At 40.7% G+C, this 21,343-nt stretch overlaps 1 protein-coding gene across 1 annotated transcript in view; it reads right to left on the minus strand.

Moving 5' to 3' along the window:
• Positions 1–15,193, minus strand: part of LOC115113719 (homeobox protein aristaless-like 4) — a 27,224-nt gene extending 12,031 nt beyond the window's left edge. The window contains exons 1-2 of the mRNA XM_029641660.2: positions 14,521–15,193; positions 674–987 (exon numbers count right to left, since the gene is read on the minus strand). Of these exons, the coding sequence (XP_029497520.1) occupies positions 674–987; positions 14,521–14,866 (660 nt within the window). The 5' untranslated portion in view covers positions 14,867–15,193. The remainder of the gene's footprint in view (positions 1–673; positions 988–14,520) is intronic.
• Positions 15,194–21,343: the final 6,150 nt, after the last annotated feature.

Genomic DNA, 21,343 nt, shown 5'->3' on the forward strand with positions numbered 1-21,343 from the left:
GAGTCTCATCGTCTATCCACCAATGCTGGAATGTGGCAGTAGTCATTGACGGATTATATGTAAATCAAAGGTCACAGGAAGGTTGTATGTTTGTAGCCCCTGCCTGGTTAGCCACTTGCAGAGCTCAGTTCAGAGGTTCAGAAGTCCAGGGGTTCAGGTGCAGGCTAGGGTTTGTAGCTGAGCAGAACCAAGCGTGTCTCCTCATATGTGGATGAACGTCTGCTCTCTTGACGGTGAACATATGAGGCCCAGCTCCAGCCTCATCCCCTTGGGGCCCCCTGCTCTGCGTTGGCCCCTACTCCCACATTACCAGATAAATCTCACTCTCACCCTGGTGTCTTGGCGACATTATCTCTCCAAAGCCACAGATGTTGAGGGATTAATGTGATTCTATCCACAATCTCCTAGTCATTGGCTTTGTCTGGTTTTTGTTCAAGTCAATAACTAACAGCTGCCATCTGATTCGAGATAGCGTTGGTCCTTGTTCCTGTTTGGCCAGTAAAGAATGCTCAAGTATAGACCTTTACCAATTGTGCTTCTGTTTATAATGGTGATCATAACTGTTATTGATGTGTAATGAAAGGGATACTGCTAGACTGAAGTCCCAGATCTTCACAGGACCTGTGTAAGTAGCGGTTAGCAGTAGAGCTCCTCTCAGGTGAGCCAGTCTTACCTGTACCCGGGCCTCAGTCAGGTCAGTCCGGAGGGCCAGCTGCTCACGGGCGTACACATCTGGGTAGTGGGTCTTCTGGAAGACCTTCTCCAGCTCCTCCAGTTGGTAGCTGGTGAAGGTGGTGCGGTTACGCCTCTTCTTGCCCTTGTTGCTCTCACCCTCGCCCTTGTCCATGGGGCCGGCCATGTCCGAGCCTGGTCGGTCCGAGGGGCCCTTCACGCCTTGATCCTTCACACTCAGGTAGCTGCCGTCCATCCCAGAGGGGTCAGAGTTCGGGGTCAGGTCAGAGTCTGTCAGTCCTGAGCTGTCTTTACCTGGAGAGAGGATGAGAGAAGGAAGGTGTTAGAACACAATATATCTCGTACTGTGCTCAAATATTATGGATGTGGTTATTATTGACACCATATGTTTTGGGACTGATGTGCAACAGAAAACTAATTTAGACTGTGTTTACAGTATTATATAGCACTAGCACAAGGACCAAATGACTCTTGCAGCATGTTGTTCTTTGAAAGCTCCCTGGCCAGTTAGTTCCAGGTCTGGACTCTGGTTCATGGTGTGGTTAGGAGTGTATGTGTAAGCTGTGTGACTCCCAGAACTCTCCCTCCATACTGCTGCTCATAAATCATGGAAACAGACACCCTGGCAGGCAGTAATTGCAGAATAATAGAAAATTACAGATTTTCACGTCTCTCTCTCTCTCTCTCTGTGTGTCTCTCTGTGTGTGTTTTTCTTTCTCTCTGTTCTCTCTGTGTGTCTCTCTCTGTGTGTCTCTCTCTGTGTCTCTCTCTCTCTCTCTCTCTCTCTCTCTCTCTCTCTCTCTCAGTATGGTTGGGGTTGGAGTCAGGTCTTACGCTGGGGGAACTCAGGTCTTTGACACAGACACGTGGGCCGGGCGTGGTCTGTGGTGCGGCTGTAAGCTGAAGCTCACTTAGTAACACGACCAAACTAACCCGGCAACAAGAGTGTCAGTGGCAATTTACTGGACGGTAATTTGTAGCGAGGGGAAACACACACAGCAGCCTAGCCGTGAAACCTCAGTCAGCCTACTGATCATAAATTCCCATGATGCTGTCTGTGCCAGTGTGCCGTTCGTCCATTATTCCACAATAGTGCCAATCTTCTGTGCCCTTACTGCCCTCCCTGCCAGTGGATCATTAAACTCTCTCCATTACGGCTTCTATTAAGGGGTTTGGGGTCCTGGGAAGGCAATGTGTTGTCATGCTCACTCATATGAACTGCAAACCCTCCCCCTTGGGCTCTTCAAGGGGGTATAGAATATGGTTTGGGGTCCAAGCCAAACCTCACATCTGCTTCTCAACCCCTCTGCTTGGTGACGTCCCCTCTGGCTCGGTCTAGTGGTGAGTCCAGGCACTACGCTCCCTTCTGTTTAGCTTAGCTCTAAGAGACAGGGAATTATTTTAGGGAGCCCAGGGTTGGGATGTGCTCATTTCTTATCTGAGGCTGGGGTAAAGCCTTGTCAAGTTAGAGCCAGGGGGTGTAGGTGTGCATGTGAGCTTCTGGTGTGCGTACTGCTTTCAACACAGCAGGGCAGCATGCCCTCCGGCCCTCCACACAGAGCCTTGTTGGGTAATGTGCTGCAAGGTGAGGGGACCTGATAGCTCATCTGATGATACACACACCCTCGGTCCCCCGCCCTACACACCTTTCAAGGACTTGGGTAAAGGGGGCCGCATAACAGTCAATGACACCATGAGAAATATAAGCCTTGTGCTGTAGGATTTGTTTACACCAGGGGCCACATTTAGGGAAAGCCCCTCTTCCTACCATAACATTGTAATTAAGTTGTTCACTTATACCAATCACTGTTGCACTGTTATGTTTCACCCGTCTGATTTTCAAAACCTCCAACTCTCATTCTGTCTGTTATTGTCATACTGTAAGTTAGAGCTTTTCCCTCAGAGTTGGATATGAGGAAAAAGATGACTCCTGGTGTTGGTAAAGAATTGTGAGGGTCTGATTTGAGCCGTCTCACTCTCTCTGGCCGTGTCAGTTTGCCTTCCCTGGGCTGCTGCCAAGCACCCTGGTCACTGTGGACTGTCAGGCAGGCAGGCAGCATCGACCGGGGCCCGGGTATAATGGCTCCCACATTGCCTGCTGCCTGCCCAGGACTGACACATCCTGTTAAGCCTGAGACGAGCAAGCTCAACGCATTTACCAAAACGTAATCATTTCTAGTTATTCCCTCATCATATGCCCTGCACCGATGGTCCCAACAAGGCAAGGCTGTCAGGCTGCTTGAAATCAAGGGCTCTCTGCATCTGATCAAAGACTCTTGTTTATGCCCTGTGTCATTGATGGTTTTTGGCAGAGGCATCTCCCGCTTGTTATCCGTGCCCACTGAGAGTAATTGGCATGGAGAGGTCCTTCTGAAATCGCAGAGGCAATATTTTCTCCAACTCTCCTATGGAGGTAAAGAGTTTATCAGTCATCACTAAAAGTAGTCATCACTAAAGTATTTCAGAAATACAGTATCATCAAATCAAATCAAAATTGTATTTGTCACATACACATGTTTAGCAGATGTTATTGCGGATGTAGCGAAATGCTTGTGTTTCTAGCTCCAACAGTGCAGTAATATCTAACAATTCACAACAATACACACAATACACACTATCTAAAAGTAAAATAATGGAATTAAGGAATGTATGAATATTAGGATGAGCAATGTCAGAGTGGCATTCCTCACTACATTTCATGATCACTGATTGGGGAGGCAGACATTTCCATTTAGCATCATGGTGGATTTTCCTGAAAATAACTGATACTCAGACACTTTCACCGTAGCTGATCGGATTAACAATCATATTTTGGCTTAGTGAAAGTATGATATGTTACATACTGTATAAAGCAAAGACACTTCTGTCTCTATGCCAGGATATGTTCTGACATGCTGCTGTAATTTATCAGTGGTTTACAACCCCCCTCTCATTTTCACCTTTCACCTGTTATACAGGTCTAGATCTCAGCATCCCTGATACAACACTTGGAAGCAAACAGACAATAAACTCCTCAGTCCCTTCTGCTAAAACCTCATAGCGTGTTTCCCATTTAGAGGAATCTGCTCTACAACAGTGTTCACTGATTTTTTTTTTTTTTAACTTTGGATCCAAGATTCCACATCAGTTCCAATTACAGCTCTCTGACGGAGAGAGGCACGTCTGGAGCCCATTGTTCTTTGTCTGCCCCAACCCTGTTAGGGATCTGACATACCAAGTCTACAGTGACTGTACAACTGCTGTGATCTAAAGTTGAAAAGTTGTTCCCTTCCAGTTGTATAACTGCTGTCTTATGCTATTTGTATGTTTGTTTAAAGTAAGAAATAATGAGATGTGATACAGAACTGTGGCTGTGTCCAAGTACAAGGTAGTTTAGAACTGAAATCTTCATATTATTCTTTACAATGTCAAGGAAACAGAATACTCTACTAAATCAGTCCCGATCTGACCAAGCTGAAACCAATAGGGTCTGAAAGCAGAGTTCATCAGTGGGTGAGAGAGAAGAGGGGTGAGGTTAAACCAGAGAACTAATTGGCAGTTTAACCCTAATAGTATTCACACCTGCCTGCAGAGCAACCCAGGGTCTTGTAAACCCATTTCAATAGCGTTTTCATTTCCCCACAAAAAATGTCTTCAAATGTCATTTTATATTTTGCACTCTAAGTCTTTAAACAAGTTGTGTCCACAGAAAATATCAAAATAAGAAAAAAGATGGTTACGTTAGAGTAATAGATATGATCATCATAGCAGCTATGCTATGAGGGGTAAATGACTATAGTTCCTGCCCTTGGATATCTGTGCTGGACCCCTTAAAGTTAGCAAGGGTCAGACCTTCACTGGGGACAGACGTTAAGTCGCTGTCAAAAACGAGAGGGGAACATCAAAGTGTAATTTAACTGGCAGTAAAGCGACAGGGCGCCTCCCCAGCCTCTTTATTGAAAAGGTTGGCTAGGGTCAGCTCACAGCATTTAAAAGAAACACTATAAATTAGACACCCTGCGGTGACTGAGAGCGATTAATGGCTAAATATTCCCAAACGCAAAGAAATATCCCTAAATATTAGAAAACGTAAATAAAAGAGATTAAGTGTGTAGTCTAGGCTTGATAGATCCCTGTTTTGACTGGACCCAGGAAGCAGAGGAAAGCTGTTTTCTCTGCTAAGCATTTATTTGTAACTCTAATTTGGTTTGTTTTTCCTTCTTAAAATATGGATTGAATCGTAATGGGAAGCTTTGTGCTCTGAAGTCCCGCCAACTCTGTGAAGTCCTCTCTTCCTGCTCGTTCTGCTGGCTGTGAGGCTGTTACATAAAGACAGACACACTAACTAACACAGGTAGTGGATGGAGAGACTGACTGGTGTGTTGAGATGTAAACTTTATCATGCCTACACCATGACGAATGAAAAGTGATGTGAGAGACATTGATCCATTTTATTGCAGCCTGTGAGTGTGTCACCACAAGGCATTAGCATGGGGAGAGCCTTATTAGCAAGCCCTCTGCCTACACGGCCATTTGCAAAACCAGAGCTAATCGCCTACCCAAAGGCAGATGGAGTCGAGTCTCAGCAGTTCTTATAAACCCGTCCTTCTTAAACGATCTTGTTTCTGGTCAGGAGCACCATGACACCACTACGAATAGCACCGTGGTATGAGTAGGCTATGGTGTCAATTGCAGTCATTGAAACAGTTCAAGGTTAGCCTAAGTTGGTGCTCACTAGGCCCATGCCTTTCTTATATCCCTGTTTCCCTCTCATATGCCTGACGCCGTAAACAAAACCTCAGCTAACGGATGAGAAAGTTCCATAAGTACCTCTCTGACTAGCTTATAGCTACAGTAGTTTGGGAGCATCTGATAGGTAAGCGTCCACTTTGAAGTCAAACACTGAGAGGGATGATTCATCCCATCAGGCTGCTGTGAGGTGCACGCGCTGCGCCAAAAAACAACTGCTATGGGAGCGTATCCATAAAGCCTGAGACACTGATAAATCACCCCTCTCTCTTCAAGGTTCTTTATCTGTCTGAGAGTCTCTCTCAGGCCCTAGAGCATGGCAGGATCTCCACTAGCCTGAGGCTGGGCTAGGGTCTACTCAGTGCCGTTTCCACAGTTTGGCTAGCACTAAAACAAGGTCAAAACAGTGTTAGACAATTACACATAAGATGAAGGAACAAAGCTCTATTTGTCTTTCTGAAACCAACTTATTAGCATATCTGGAAACACTTTCCCCTGCTCTTATACCCATGTAAATGCACAGTAATAACTGTAACAACACTGTAAGTTGTGTTGGAGATATAATACCCAGTGTAATGCACAGTAATAACTGTAACAACACTGTAAGTTGTGTTGGAGATATAATACCCAGTGTAATGCACAGTAATAACTGTAACAACACTGTAAGTTGTGTTGGAGATATAATACCCAGTGTAATGCACAGTAATAACTGTAACAACACTGTAAGTTGTGTTGGAGATATAATACCCAGTGTAATACACAGTAATAACTGTAACAACACTGTATGTTGTGTTGGAGATATAATACCCAGTGTAATGCACAGTAATAACTGTAACAACACTGTAAGTTGTGTTGGAGATATAATACCCAGTGTAATGCACAGTAATAACTGTAACAACACTGTAAGTTGTGTTGGAGATATAATACCCAGTGTAATGCACAGTAATAACTGTAACAACACTGTAAGTTGTGTTGGAGATATAATACCCAGTGTAATGCACAGTAATAACTGTAACAACACTGTAAGTTGTGTTGGAGATATAATACCCAGTGTAATACACAGTAATAACTGTAACAACACTGTAAGTTGTGTTGGAGATATAATACCCAGTGTAATGCACAGTAATAACTGTAACAACACTGTAAGTTGTGTTGGAGATATAATACCCAGTGTAATGCACAGTAATAACTGTAACAACACTGTAAGTTGTGTTGGAGATATAATACCCAGTGTAATGCACAGTAATAACTGTAACAACACTGTAAGTTGTGTTGGAGATATAATACCCAGTGTAATGCACAGTAATAACTGTAACAACACTGTAAGTTGTGTTGGAGATATAATACCCAGTGTAATGCACAGTAATAACTGTAACAACACTGTAAGTTGTGTTGGAGATATAATACCCAGTGTAATGCACAGTAATAACTGTAACAACACTGTAAGTTGTGTTGGAGATATAATACCCAGTGTAATGCACAGTAATAACTGTAACAACACTGTAAGTTGTGTTGGAGATATAATACCCAGTGTAATGCACAGTAATAACTGTAACAACACTGTAAGTTGTGTTGGAGATATAATACCCAGTGTAATGCACAGTAATAACTGTAACAACACTGTAAGTTGTGTTGGAGATATAATACCCAGTGTAATGCACAGTAATAACTGTAACAACACTGTAAGTTGTGTTGGAGATATAATACCCAGTGTAATGCACAGTAATAACTGTAACAACACTGTAAGTTGTGTTGGAGATATAATACCCAGTGTAATACACAGTAATAACTGTAACACTGTATGTTGTGTTGGAGATATAATACCCAGTGTAATGCACAGTAATAACTGTAACAACACTGTATGTTGTGTTGGAGATATAATACCCAGTGTAATACACAGTAATAACTGTAACAACACTGTAAGTTGTGTTGGAGATATAATACCCAGTGTAATGCACAGTAATAACTGTAACAACACTGTAAGTTGTGTTGGAGATATAATACCCAGTGTAATGCAAAGTTCATGCAAAATCATATTTGACTGCGTACGTTGTGGTTTTAACCAGTACTGTACTGAAATGACTAAAAGACTTCATGTTATTTGAATGAGTGCAGAGGGAGACCCCTTGAGAGGGGAAGGCTTCTTAATGTGAGATCCTCTCAGTTTATCTAACAGTTGACGTTATGTTCCCTCCTCCTTTCCCAGTGAGGTCTGAATCTCTCGGGTGATGTTAAAAACCACAATGAAGCAAACACACATTTTACGAGTGCACGGGAATGCCATAATCAAAGACAGGTTGGTCACTGTCCTCTTAGCATCATGTGGATTCCACTTCTGACAATGGCATTGTTATACTGAAGTAAATACAATGTGGAAAGAGCACTAGATTGTCCTTGGTGGTCCAAATTGTTAATCACTTGTAACTAAGCAAAAATGATCATCTGCTTGTGAAATAATATATAATTTCATAAAGGCTTCTTAAAGTTTTTTACAGCAGCTCCCATGTGAACTTACATAGTACTCATTAGGAAACACCATGTGAACTTACATAGTACTCTGGCATTAGGAAACACCATGTGAAATAATGTGATTCAATGGATAGTTTATAGATAAAAGCAACACGCTTATAATTTCAGTTCTCGTGATGGGTGCCACTGTCCAGGCCAATGGACATGCTAACTTTTTACTGTACTATAACGTCTGAGAAAATGTATACACAGTAGGGGATATTACAGACTCTAATCTTCTGGGATATTCTTTGTGCTGGACGTCTGATCAGTAAGCATCTTCTGAATGCCTCAACTATGGAGGGTTTAGTTACACAGCAGAGGATCTGACTGCCGGGCTGAGAGAAGGCCTGGAGTACGAGGTTCAATGTAGCCCTGTCGCACTCCGGCCGGCAGATTGAGCTTAATGTAAATTGCTGTGCCAAAATACGAGTTAACTGGTAAAATGATCCGAGGTCCTTGTCACCTCTAGTCATGTCAGCAACCTGCTGAAGTGTGTCCTGGTTCTCCAGGCTTCGCAGCACTTCCATGGCTGGTTTCTATTACCCACTGCTCATATCAATCAGCACAGACGGACAGAAAGGAAGGCTCAAATGGTTGTGCTGTACTAAAGACGGTAGAGAGAGAAAGGGCAGCAGATGGGGTGTTGGTGGCTTCAGTCTAGATTGAAAGGATCTCACAGGACAGTTGCTTCACACCTCCTGTATCCTCCCTCTCTTTGAGTGAAAACACAATATTGTAACCACAACTATATACCAAATGCTTGTAATGTCACAACAAAGGATTTTCCTCTCTCTGTCCATAGCTCACGAATAGTTCATTGGAAAAGGTGACTGCCGGGCTGATGTTAAAGTAAATAGTGATCTTGACTACAAATGTTACGAAAACATAATGTACGTTTCTGTTTGGATTCTTTGGGGTTTTAGATCAATTCTCTCTGAAGAAATGTGCGGTACAGCTCTTCTAAAAAGGTCAGGAAACCATAAAGGTCTCTGTATCCTGTCCTCAGGGAAGACGGTCAAGCACCATAAGAGGAAAACTTCTGTTGCTTCAAGAAAAATATAAAGATATTCATGTTCCGAGTTTGGAGGTTACGTTCTCAGTGAGTATTCTGGCCACTCTTGACACTGCAGAGAAGCCAAGGATAGCTATCTCTGACAATGTGCATTGTTTGTGTGTGTCAAACCAAGTCAAGAAACAATCTATTATTACATCTTATTCTATTCTACTATATATTTTAATGTAAAAAAAAACACAATCCCCCAATTTAAAGGCCACCTGTTGTCAGATTTTATCAGGTTGAATCTTGTCCACTCTCCCTGAGATGTTTAGAGCCAGGCCCTAAATATCCTACTGCCTAGAGGAGAGGAGTGGTTTATGGAGCCTGGAGTCCAGTGGAGTTACAGGCTTTAATCACATGTAGACCCGGCTAGGAAAGGGACTGCTCTCCCCTACTGCTAATGCACATACCTTGTATATGTTGTCCCTGAAGAAGCATACTGTTGGTCCAGGGCTGCTGGACCTGAGAGAACCTCAATGTAACTGGACTGATGGGCCGTAGAAAGTGTCCCATTGTTTCATCTTAAGAGGTTTGAATGGAGGAATGGTTGAAACCATGCCATGTGTTACCCTATACACCCACTAAATCATTCCCTGATCCTTTCAGTCACTTGCAACCCACCCCATAACCAAATATTGTATTGGTGACATGTTGTGTATTTGTGTGCGGCACTTGTTTAGCAAGGTTACACAATCCAGTCACCTCTTGGACACGCAGGGACTGCCTGTGCTTACTGGGGGCTGGCCTTTGAATGTATACAAATAACTGGGGGAGGTGCAGATGTACATCTGAGTCACATTAATGGTGGAGGTCTCCTGTAGTGCTGAGACGTTCCTGCCTGCTTTTTAACGCTCGCTCTATCTGAGTCAGTCATACCTGTGGTCCCGCAAGGCTGCTGCAACGGTGGCGTCCACTGTAAAAACGTGCATGGTCTACCCAGCCAGGGTCCTGTGATACCATAGAACAGGGTTTCTCAAACTTGGTCCTGGGCCTCCCCTGGGAGCACGTTTTGTTTTTTTGTCCTAGCACTACACAGCTGATTCAAATAACCAAAGCTTTATGATGAGTTGGTTATTTGAATCAACTGTGTAGTGCTAGGACAACAAAAAAAACGGGCTCCCAGAGGGGGGGCCTAGGACCAAGTTTGGGAAACCCTGCCATAGAACATCACATTTTACTGGGTCCTTTGTTTTGAAAGGTCATATAACAATTTTGATTGGTCTTATCATGGAAAGAAAATAGTCTTATGTTGTTGAATTCGAATGTGTGATCTGTTGTAAAATATTAGATATGTCCTTTGGTGTAAACTTTATTTTTAGTGGCTCACTTATTGCTTTAATAAGATATATTAGGACGGCATCATGAGGCTAAGTATTATTTATAGCGGTTTGTTTGAGATTAACAGCAGAAATCATTTTCTTTAGATCTACTGAGTGTGCGACGTTATGTAGACTACAGGCCACCGGCAAGTTCAGCCGAACGCAAAAAGAAACAAACTCACTTGAAATCTCCCGAAAACAGCGCTGGTATTATGTTCAAAGGTCCCCGCGGTGTCTAGTGGGAAATATTGTAAAGACTGTGACTCCAGGAATGTCAGCCTACCTGCTTAAGCCTGATTGAAGTAATAACTCCCGAAGTCCCCGTTGAATTTCCTGCCATGACTTATACCTGTGGTCGAAACCAATAAGGCTTCTTATACCAGGTTTAGAGTCTTTAAAACGTGACCCTAAATAATATCTCGTGAGTGATTATGTGATCTGGTAGGTTTATAGAACATCAAAACTCTTCCCCCGACAAAAACGCATTCCATTGCAAATATGACCCGGAGTTGATAGGAAAGTGTGACAATCTGTTTGGTTTTTTAGTATAGGTCTATGTGATTCAAACGAACTTTCACATCGATCATTCAAATTTCAGTCCGTGTCTATACGTTTTCATTAGTTGACTTTGTATATGCCGAGCATATTCGTAATGTTTTACAGGTTTATGTGCAGACCTAGGCCTGATCTTTTCAGCGCTATATTACGCACGCCTCTCCTGTGAGTCATTACGTACCAAAGGTTAAGCAAGGTAATAACACAGGATTGGAAATTAAATATGTGAAAAACGGAATATTATGTTAAATTTGAATAACTTGTAGGCTTAATGTTATAGGCATACCACGTTTGGGTTCAAGTTTAGATCAGAGTGTTTACTCATTTATTTCAGGTGAATATTTTCTTGTTCAGAACTATCTAAATATTGGAAGCTATATAATGACTACATAATAGGCAACTTGTCGCTTTTTGAATAATAAAGATGTGCATACGGTAAATGACTTCTAATTCTCATATGGTTCTAATGCTCAAATGACTTCTAATTCTCATATGGTTCTAATGCTCAAATGACTTCTAATTCTCATATGGTTCTAATGCTCAAATGACTTCTAATGCTCATATGGTTAACTATTGTTTAGCTATTATTAATATTCTTGTTATTATTATTATTATTATTATCAGTAGTAGGAGTCGTATTCCCATAGATTCCCAGCAGTGATCGATCAGTCGTATACTCTTGACAAAGCAAGTGTCTGGTGTTCGTGTGTTGTTGTCTAAAGTTATTTGATTAAACCAAAGAGATTCAATAACATCTGCACAGCAGACCATCATTAATAAATCTTATATGGATGGCTATGCTATGTTACGTCACCCGTTTAAAGTAATTTTGTAGTGAAGAAAAGACTGATTGGTTTATGTGCTTTCATTAAGGTTTACAGAAATCCTATTCTGGCACATTAGTGGCATATTGTCAGTGCCCAGCCCTCCTCCATAACTCGGCTGTAAATACTTAATTATGTAATAATAATATTACTGTTATGATGATGATAGTCTAGTCATCAACAATAATATCATCTTTATCCTCATTAATATCATCATGATCCTCATCATGGTAGCCATTAGCCAACAGTAAGAACAGCATGGCAAAGTTTAACTAAAGTTTCTTCATGTGCACTTTTTCTCACGTTGGCCCGCCCGCTAGACCAGACAATTGATCAATGTCTTCTCTTTGACAGCAGTGATTCAGTGCTTTCGCTTCTATATTGATATCTCAACTCGTTATATCCTCTTTGGTTGTGTCCCCGTTTGTTCATTTTCACGAAGGACAGGACTCCTGTCGTTTTCACTAGATATTCATTAGAATATCTGTAATAGTGAATCGTTAACAAGTTTGGTGAAGCCTGTACTTTCGTTTAATCGAAAGTTAGTATATTGATGAAAATGGTTAGCTATTCTAATTTCATTCTATAATTTCAGCAATCTGGCATTTGATTTTACTTTGGATGTCGTTTGTGTTAGCAGCACTGTCCAGTGTCCATACGTTCACTGTGCATGCATCTTTAGTGTCGTTTATTTATTTTATTTTTTTACTGTTTTTCTAAAAACGGATGTTATTGTTATGTTATAAATCAGATGTAATGGGTATTACATTTAAATGTTCTAAATTACACAGATGAATGGAAAAATACTTACGTTTTCCTCACAGAGCGCTTGGTTGATTTTCGAGCATGATTAATTAAGGATTCTTGAAATTGGTGATTTTTACTTATTCTTGCGCTACATTCAAGTTAATGTTACCTATAGCGTTCAATAAGCTATCATGTGGTTCGATCAATGTCTATGCGCTCTTACTTTTTGTAATAAAACATTTGAAGAATGTGCGTTTAAATTAAGGAACGTTAGACATCTTTGATCTAAATGTAGCCTAAACCTGAGACAGAATTGGGCCAAATTGAATGAACATGTTTTAGAAATGAGCTAACTCCTCATACATTAATAGCAATTGGTTTATAGAGACTTCGAAACGTGAGACTGACATATAATTATTTGGCAGAAAGTCTTAGGCATATTTTGCCTGTATTATAATTTTAACACTGCTTTAGTCTTGTTGAAGTAAACCATTTTCTTGAGGATTCATGGCCTACGTATCGAATATCATCTGGCTTTGGTCACTGACTTCTCAACCATAAACAACAAATGAATCACGTTTGAAATTTGTAATAACTCCTACAAAAATTCTTAGCACTTGTAGCCACTCTCCTGAGAGAGGTTCCAGAAAGCTTTTACCGCTGTATTTGATGCTTCCCTCCAGTTGATCATCTGAGAAGCCGCTCTATGTCCGTGGGTTTTCATCTCCCCCACAAGTTGCTCGCAGATGGTTAGAGAAAGCGCTGGATTTTGCGGTATTTGTGTTAAATTTATAGCATGGGCGGATTTTTCCTGCGCTCAAGATGTGCCTTTTGCTAGACCTCTGCAGAATATCTTCAACATAAAGATATAGTTCGGTAAATCAGTAGAGGGTATTATTTCTTATTAAGAATTAAGAATTGCATGTAGGTATTTTTCACATTACATATTCATTTAATGCATGGCAACTGTGGGTTTCCAGTTGCAAAGTTAAAGGTTGTATTTCATTGTAAAATAAACAAATATTGCTTAAGAGCTTGTGATCCGTTATATTTTATTATATGGTCATACAAACATCTATAAGGTCACCAATACCCAAGTCACGATAACGCAACGTTTCTGCAGAGTGCACGTAGGCTAGAGGCCTTTACAGTGTTCTTTTGTCAGTTCACAAAATCAGGCTGTTTGATCAGCAATGTTTTAGTCACAAACTTCAATTCACCACAGGCTATCAGTTTGGGCAATCTTTTCTATAAGAATCTGATTATCTTTACCTTGATATCATATAGGTGCCGAAACGTGTGTGTGTGAGTGGGTGTGGGTGTATGTCATCGATGGATTCTTAACATTTGCAAACTCCCCCAAACATCTATTGCTCATGAGACAATATTGAGTATTTAGCCTATAGATTTAAAGAGACTAGGGATAATAATATTGGTCCGCTGATAAACTACTGCCCATAATAAAGTAAATTCGACGCTCGGTAATTTTTCATGCTTGAAAACGTGTTAATTCAATTGTCCGATTCAGATTCAATATTAAGGATTGTAATGCAGATTATCGCATTAAATATAGCCTAATTTAATTCAATCGTCAAAGGGAAAACGTAATAGTCGGGAAGGTTATGTCTCTTCGTAATTGTGTTACAGGGGATAGTTGTGGCCGTAATATTGGTAGTAAGTTGTGAAGTCCATCACATTGAGTTTGTAAAGACTCATGCATTGACAAATGTTCATATGCGATTAGTGATATTATCCAACACCCGGGATGATAGCAGACGTGATTACTCATTTATTTTATTTCATCGTCGGTTCTGATTATTGGAAGGAATTTCTCAACGTACAGGAAACTGTTTACGAGGCATGTGGAGACATGCATAACGTTCCCAGCTTCAAGAAGAAAATACGCAAAACATCCCTCATAATTGGGGGAATAGTCAGTCAAGTGAACATATATTAACACCGAGCAGTGTATACAGAACACAAGAACAATTTCGGTTGTCATTTCATATGGTTTTTCCATAAGAGTAAAGAATAAGGGACACGGGACATCTCTGTTCGTTTGAAACAGAACTGTGGTTTTACTCACCATAGCAGGGAATGAGCGCTCCGTTGTGTCCGCTTTCTTGGTGCAGTTTGCCTCCTTCGGGGGGGGTTTTGCAAGAAGACCTCTGCATGAAGTGGTGGTATTTGTTAAAGGTGCCTTCTCCAGCGGTGGCATCCAATGACTGACACTCCTGTTGGAATGGGCTCCGAGACTTTTCTCCGTAAGCCTGACCTTTGTTTGGCAGGAAAGTGGGGCTGTATTTGGTGTCACTTACTTGGAATGTCCTAAACGGGTTCGTCGGATGATCCCTACCTTGCGGTGCAGAGGGGCTATAATATGAATCCATGGATGTCATATCGCAGTATGAGACGCACGTCTCGGCGTTCATGCCTAAAAAAAGTTACTGGGAGAAAAAGACGACCAAACTTTTTTCTTTCTTTCCGTTTTGGAAAGGGAAGCAAACAGATACCCTCACTCTCTCTCCCTCTTCCACATACGGATGAACACACACATACACACTGTCACGCACACACACATACACTGGCGCGGCAGCTGTGTTTGGTTATAAAACGATTCAGATGTTTTCCAGGAACCACTCGCTGACCAAAAGCTAAAAACTCCCCTTAAGGTTTAGAGGAGTAACAAAAATGCGTCTTTCTTCAGAAGATGCAACCCAGATCTCCCCGATATACACTAGAGCTGTGTGGACTTTAAGTCAAGACATCTCCGGAGTGATTATGTTGATAAAATGAATGGGTGATGTCAGTCCTGTCCTCAGAAGAAAAAAACGTCTTCTTTTTTTAAATATGTGGGGGGACTTAACACATGACATTAATGCAATTAGGGTATGAATATATAACTAATTGTAAGTGAAGGGCAACAGCGAGAATGCAATTTTATGGTTGATTCGCAATGGTTCGTCAAGAGGGGACTTCTTCCAGACAACTGGGATCTCGACACATACAGGACACTATAGCCTATCTATTTTTATGTGTATTGTGTGATTTGTGACACGGTATCTATTTATTTGTTTCAGAGGGGGAGGGGGGTTATGTGTTTTAAGCAGAATTACATTTTATTTTTCTGGCAAACCATATTACTCAGAAAATATTTTCTATCGTTAAAGATGAGTTATATAGTCAGAATATCTACCACTTTATCCTTATATCCCGTTGATCTAAGTTTTTTTTTAAACTTTTTGAAATGAATATTTTTCCTCATGTCATCAACTGATTGATGATCAATCACATTGCACTTATAATTTATCCCCGTGTCAAACCCTTCGCCTCTTGATGTGATTCATCTGATGTGAATCGCATCAAGAGTTCAAGCTTTAATGCAAATTATTTAACTTAAGCCTGTAGCGCGGGTTCCTCAATTGGACACGTTTGCAAAGGTTGAATGGGTCCCGTCGATAAATGAACCACACTGATATAACCACGTCTAATTCAACAAAATCATACTATGTGGGCCTAAAGGCTTATGGGCGCAAAATTATTATCTAATAATTTCTGTGAAATTAGTCCAATATGTATTAATAATTGGAGATATTTCTATATTACAACGATTATTGCAAACTCAGCAACAAGCACATCACTGAAATTTCAAAACGTAGTGGTAGGAGTCATCGTGTCTTCTATTGCCACTTACTTCAATATTATAATAACAGACTAGGACTATGTTAATGAGCTCGTGGGACTTTGTGACATTTATTTGTCACATGCAGGAAAAAAACATATTTTTCTCCTTGAGTTACTTTTTTCATCGATATCTGCAATTTTGTGGGATATTGCTCAGCAAATTAAATATTTTAATTGAATTGGTGAAGAACATGCTTGGCTACTATAATCATTGTATTAAGCATTGAACATATGACTTTTGGGCTACAATCTTACTACAGGGAGTTGCTGTATAAAGCCCCTCTGGTGAAAAATATTCCGCGTAAAATATCTCTGCAGTAGGCTATCTGCAACAACATGGTTATTTGATCGCTGAATGTTCACGCTGTAGTTCATAGGTAATGAGCTTGGAAACGAGACTGACACCCTCCTAAAACCTACAAGTAAAGTGGTGATGACAGGGTAGTAAGACAGAATTAGGCTACATGAAAATGCGATGTCATCAATTAAGCAAATTTAGCACAATCTCACACTCATAGTTTATGTAAAAATATTGCATGAGTGGTCTGAGATCGAGTCAAACTTGTAATTGATTGAGGATGAATGTCTTATTTAATGTTTAATTAAGTGTATCAAACGCAAAATTAAAAACACAATTAGCCTACTATGAAACGTTTCCCAAAAACGTAGCAAAGGCCTAGTCAAAGGCAGCCTCCATCGTGTGCCTTTTGCTATAGATCACTTTCAGACGACAGTAAAGGCCTACATGCATTTTAGATGCTACAAAACGGATGTTCATTAAATAAAATAATGAGGCGATAGAGATTTCCATTAACGATATTACAGGAAGCGGACTTGAGCATTCAATCACTTAAATAATTAATTGGTATTATTTACTACCCAGGGAAACGTAATTAACCTAGCTTAACGAAGTTCAATACAGGCTGCATTAAAGTGGCCTTGTTAAATTAAACACACACTATAGTACACATTAGGCCTACACGGTATGCTGTTTTATCTATGCAGTTCGTGGTGATTGAGTTGGTGATTCCTTTGATTGTTAAGTTATATTGAAAATTATAATCGTAAATTAGGTTACATGGTTTAGTTAGTCTTTATATTAGTCTATATATCTTTCCCTTTAGCGCAAGCTTAGGCCAATCTTACCTGTTAGATTGGTCTAGAGATAGCCTTTTCTCGTTTACTGTCAACAGTAAAGCACCAAGGCTAGGACGCTATAAAACAGGCTTATCCAAATCCGAATTCCATATTAAATTAAATAGAGCACATCTCCACATTGCTGCTCATTTGCGGACTTTCTTCCCCAGTACTTCCGGTATCAGAGAACTTGTGTAAAACTTACGGGTAATTATTTTTTCCACCATCGAACCAATGAATATATTCACCATTTGTTTCCACGGGATGCACACATCTCAGATATGTTGTTGTCATTTAAACCCAAAACCAATCAATCAAAATAATTAATTAAAGCATTATAAGTATTATTATAAGCCTATTATTATAATTATTATTATTGCTCCAAATTGCTTCCAACTTTTTCTGTCATGCATCATTCATAGAAATATTAGATGAGAAGCATTCATTATATTCATTTAGTAGGACTCACAAATTACATAAACGAATGAATAGGATATTTCAGTGGACTTTGGAAATGTGGAGGCTCACTAAAATGTTATATTGACTGATGTAGATAACATTACGTTAATGTGAAATAAGCGCTTGATTAAACGCTCAGTCTCAAGGACAGCTAGATTCGATTGATTTCACCCTAAAGCAGTGTGAATTAATTTCATTCAAAGTTGTGTTTCCAGACAGTGGTCATTCATATCAAAGAGATCAAACGCCACAATGTATTTAGATCTGGATTTATTTATTTATTTTACTTTCAAATTAATCTCATTTCCACAACGTCTTTTTTGTTTTTGCTGTATATTTTATTTTAAAGGATTTTCTTTTTCAATTTAGTACAAAACAAAAGCACACAAAAAATAACAAAAAAAACAGCTGCCAGACATATGAAATGAAGTATTGTTTAAGCAAGACATGGGACAAGAAAAGAGCAACAATGACAGATACAACAACAATAAGTGTTCCTAGTCAGTGTTCCCAGTCAGTGTTCCCAGTCAGTGTTCCTAGTCAGTGTTCCCAGTCAGTCTCTGTCCAGACGGTCCAGAAACGGACCCAATCCTTGAGACATCTGCTGGAGGTGAAAGTCCTGGTAAAACGAATCTTTTTCCAGAGGGGGCGAGACGACGACGACGACGACTTCCATTTCCACAAGGTCTTAACATAGAAGTTTTGTATTTGTCACATCTGTGTGAAACATAAAGTTCCTTTCACTTTGTTTGCCAGTTATTTACCAGTAACACAAAGCAATGATCCTAGATGTTGTGACGTGATATACAGCAATACAGGCTTTGTGGACTTGTTCGTTCAGCAATGTTTGTTTGTTCCATGTTACCTGCTATATAAACTGCTTTTAACTTAAATTAAATATTCTCAGCTCATCTGTCACTCATTTTCTCAGTTGTTGGAGTTTTGTTAATATCCTATGATAACAGGTACATTGTGCCGTTCCGTATGAAAGGGTAGAGAAAAAAGACAAGGTAGCAAAAATACCACACCAGTATGTATACAAGCTTGAATAATGTAGATTGATGATTTATATGATGTATTCTGTAAGGCATCTGTCATGACAGACCAACGAAATGAGGAACATTGTATGCTTTAGTGAATGGTAAAGTGGAATATGTTGTCATGTTGTCTAAATGGAGAAACTGTGTGATGTGTCAGTTATAGATGGGAACAGGATCCAGGGACTGGTCGGTCCACCCTTAACCTCTACGGATGTGGTCCAGAAATCGGTCGCCAAACGTTAACCTGATGTGCCCAGCCTGTCTTCGACAGGTAGACATGGACGGAGACATGATGTCACATTGTGTATTTGTTCTGCAGGCAGGCAGGCAGAGCAGGAGCCAGGTTGTGTTACAGGCCTGAGGCTGGTGCCCAGGGTGGTAGAAAGCAGCACTCTTGGCAGTAGAGGAATGTATATACATGGCACACAGAGAGAACGTGTGGAGGACCCAACACTACAGCAGAACAAATGCAAACCAGCCATACTGAGCAACCACACACACACACACACACACACACACACACACACACACACACACACACACACACACACACACACACACACACACACACACACACACACACACACACACACACACACACACACACACACACACACACACACACACACACACACACACACACACACACACACACACACACACACACAGTATCTTACACACACGCATGCACACCCACACGTATGCGCGCTCACCCACACACACATACACACACACTAACACACAGTATCTTACACACACGCATGCACACCCACACGTATGCACGCTCACCCACACACACAGACACACACACACACACGCACACACACACGCATATATATATATATATATATATATATATATATATGTATATATATACACGTCAAATACGGCAATGCAGTAACAGCAGCACTTCGTTCCCTAGATTAAATTTGAAGGGCATTTAGACAGCTGAAAGGTGCCTCTATGTTTATGTATCGCTGTCTCTATACTTCAGTACTGTTTACGTTCAGCCAAGCCAGCAACAAAAAGCCTTTGAGAAGTGAGGTACATAGGTTTTTGACAGTCAAATGGATAAAAAATACCAGATTGTATGGGGGAAAAACAACCCAAGAAACCCTTTTACAATGTGAGTGAACCACTGTGTGTGTGTCCTACTCCGTCCCCCTGACCCCTGCCAGAGGAACAGGTGTGTTTGGTAATGAAAGCCCATCAGGGCTTAAGAGGCTGAACACACACATCCTATACCCCAGCAATGATAGAAGGGTTAGTGATGACACCAGCTTCTGAATAACAGCTAGGAGAGCACAGTGGCTCCACACAATGTCTCTTGTAGGCTACAATGAGCAAAATATCTCTCTGCTTTTTGCTGTGGTTTTCAGAAGAGGCTGTGAATGACTAATACCTTCACCTAAACCAAATAATAAATATTTATGTGGCTTGTGCCTGCTTTCTACACCCACAGCTGGATGCTGAATGCTGAGACTGCCTCTTCCCTCCTAGGGCAGGTATTAGATCAAGAAACGTGATGATTCAACTAAGCAACTACAGATGTAGGATCTTAATTTGAGCCAGTTTCCTACAGCAGGAAAATAATCCTGCAGCAACAGGAAATGTGGATTATAATTCATTGACATTTTTGTAGTGGTTGATACATTTTTTGTAACGGATTGTTCTTCATTTAAATTTGAAATGTAACTAGGTAAGTCAGTTAAGAACAAATTCTTATTTACAATGACGGCATACTCTGTCCAAACCCAGAAAACGCTGGGCCAATTGTGCGCCGCCCTATGGGATTCCCAATCACAGCCTGGAATCGAACCAGGGTCTGTAGTGACTCCTCTAGCACTGAGATGCAGTGCCTTAGACCACTGTGGCACCCGGGAGCCCCAAAAATCAAGCCTGAAATTTAAAAATGGAAATGACAAACTTCAGAAACCTTTTTAAACTTCAAATACACTTCACGTTGTAAATGTCTTGCATTGCAGGAAAGTTCTGCTGCAACAGAGTGATCAAATTAAGATCCTACATCGACATGGACTCCAGAATAGGTGTCACAATTTTCTGTACTTTTCAATACCATGAGCTACTATTTAGACTACTAGTTACATGGTTACTACCAAAAGTGACCTGTTTCACTTCTCTAAGCAGTAGTAAGCAAAAAATGGCACCCCCAAAAGTGCAATATAACTTTGCAATACTGTCTAACATTTGGTTGACATTTTTTGCTACTTTCCTCTTTTGTCTATAGTGTACACAGTCCTGACTGTGCAAAATAGTATGTTGGTTACACTGTAAATAAAGATGGACTATATGTTGTATATTTCCATTGGCATATTCAGAGGGTGGTTCGTGTTCTGGCCACAAGCGTGATTCCTACTCCGTTTATTTCAGGGGTAAAGTGTCCCTAGTCTCACTCACTGTAATTGTTTTATTATAAAAACCATGCGCCCTCCTTTGGTGCTGCAGCTTGGAATAGACACAGTGCATAGAGGGAGAGGGGCTCCAGCTAGCGATTACACTCCTGACTATTGAAAAGTTATTAACGGGTCGGTTTTCTGGAAAAGCTATTAAACGCTTCCCATCGATCAC

The sequence above is a fragment of the Oncorhynchus nerka genome, linkage group LG28, assembly GCF_034236695.1.
Source record: "Oncorhynchus nerka isolate Pitt River linkage group LG28, Oner_Uvic_2.0, whole genome shotgun sequence".
NCBI lineage: Eukaryota > Metazoa > Chordata > Actinopteri > Salmoniformes > Salmonidae > Oncorhynchus > Oncorhynchus nerka.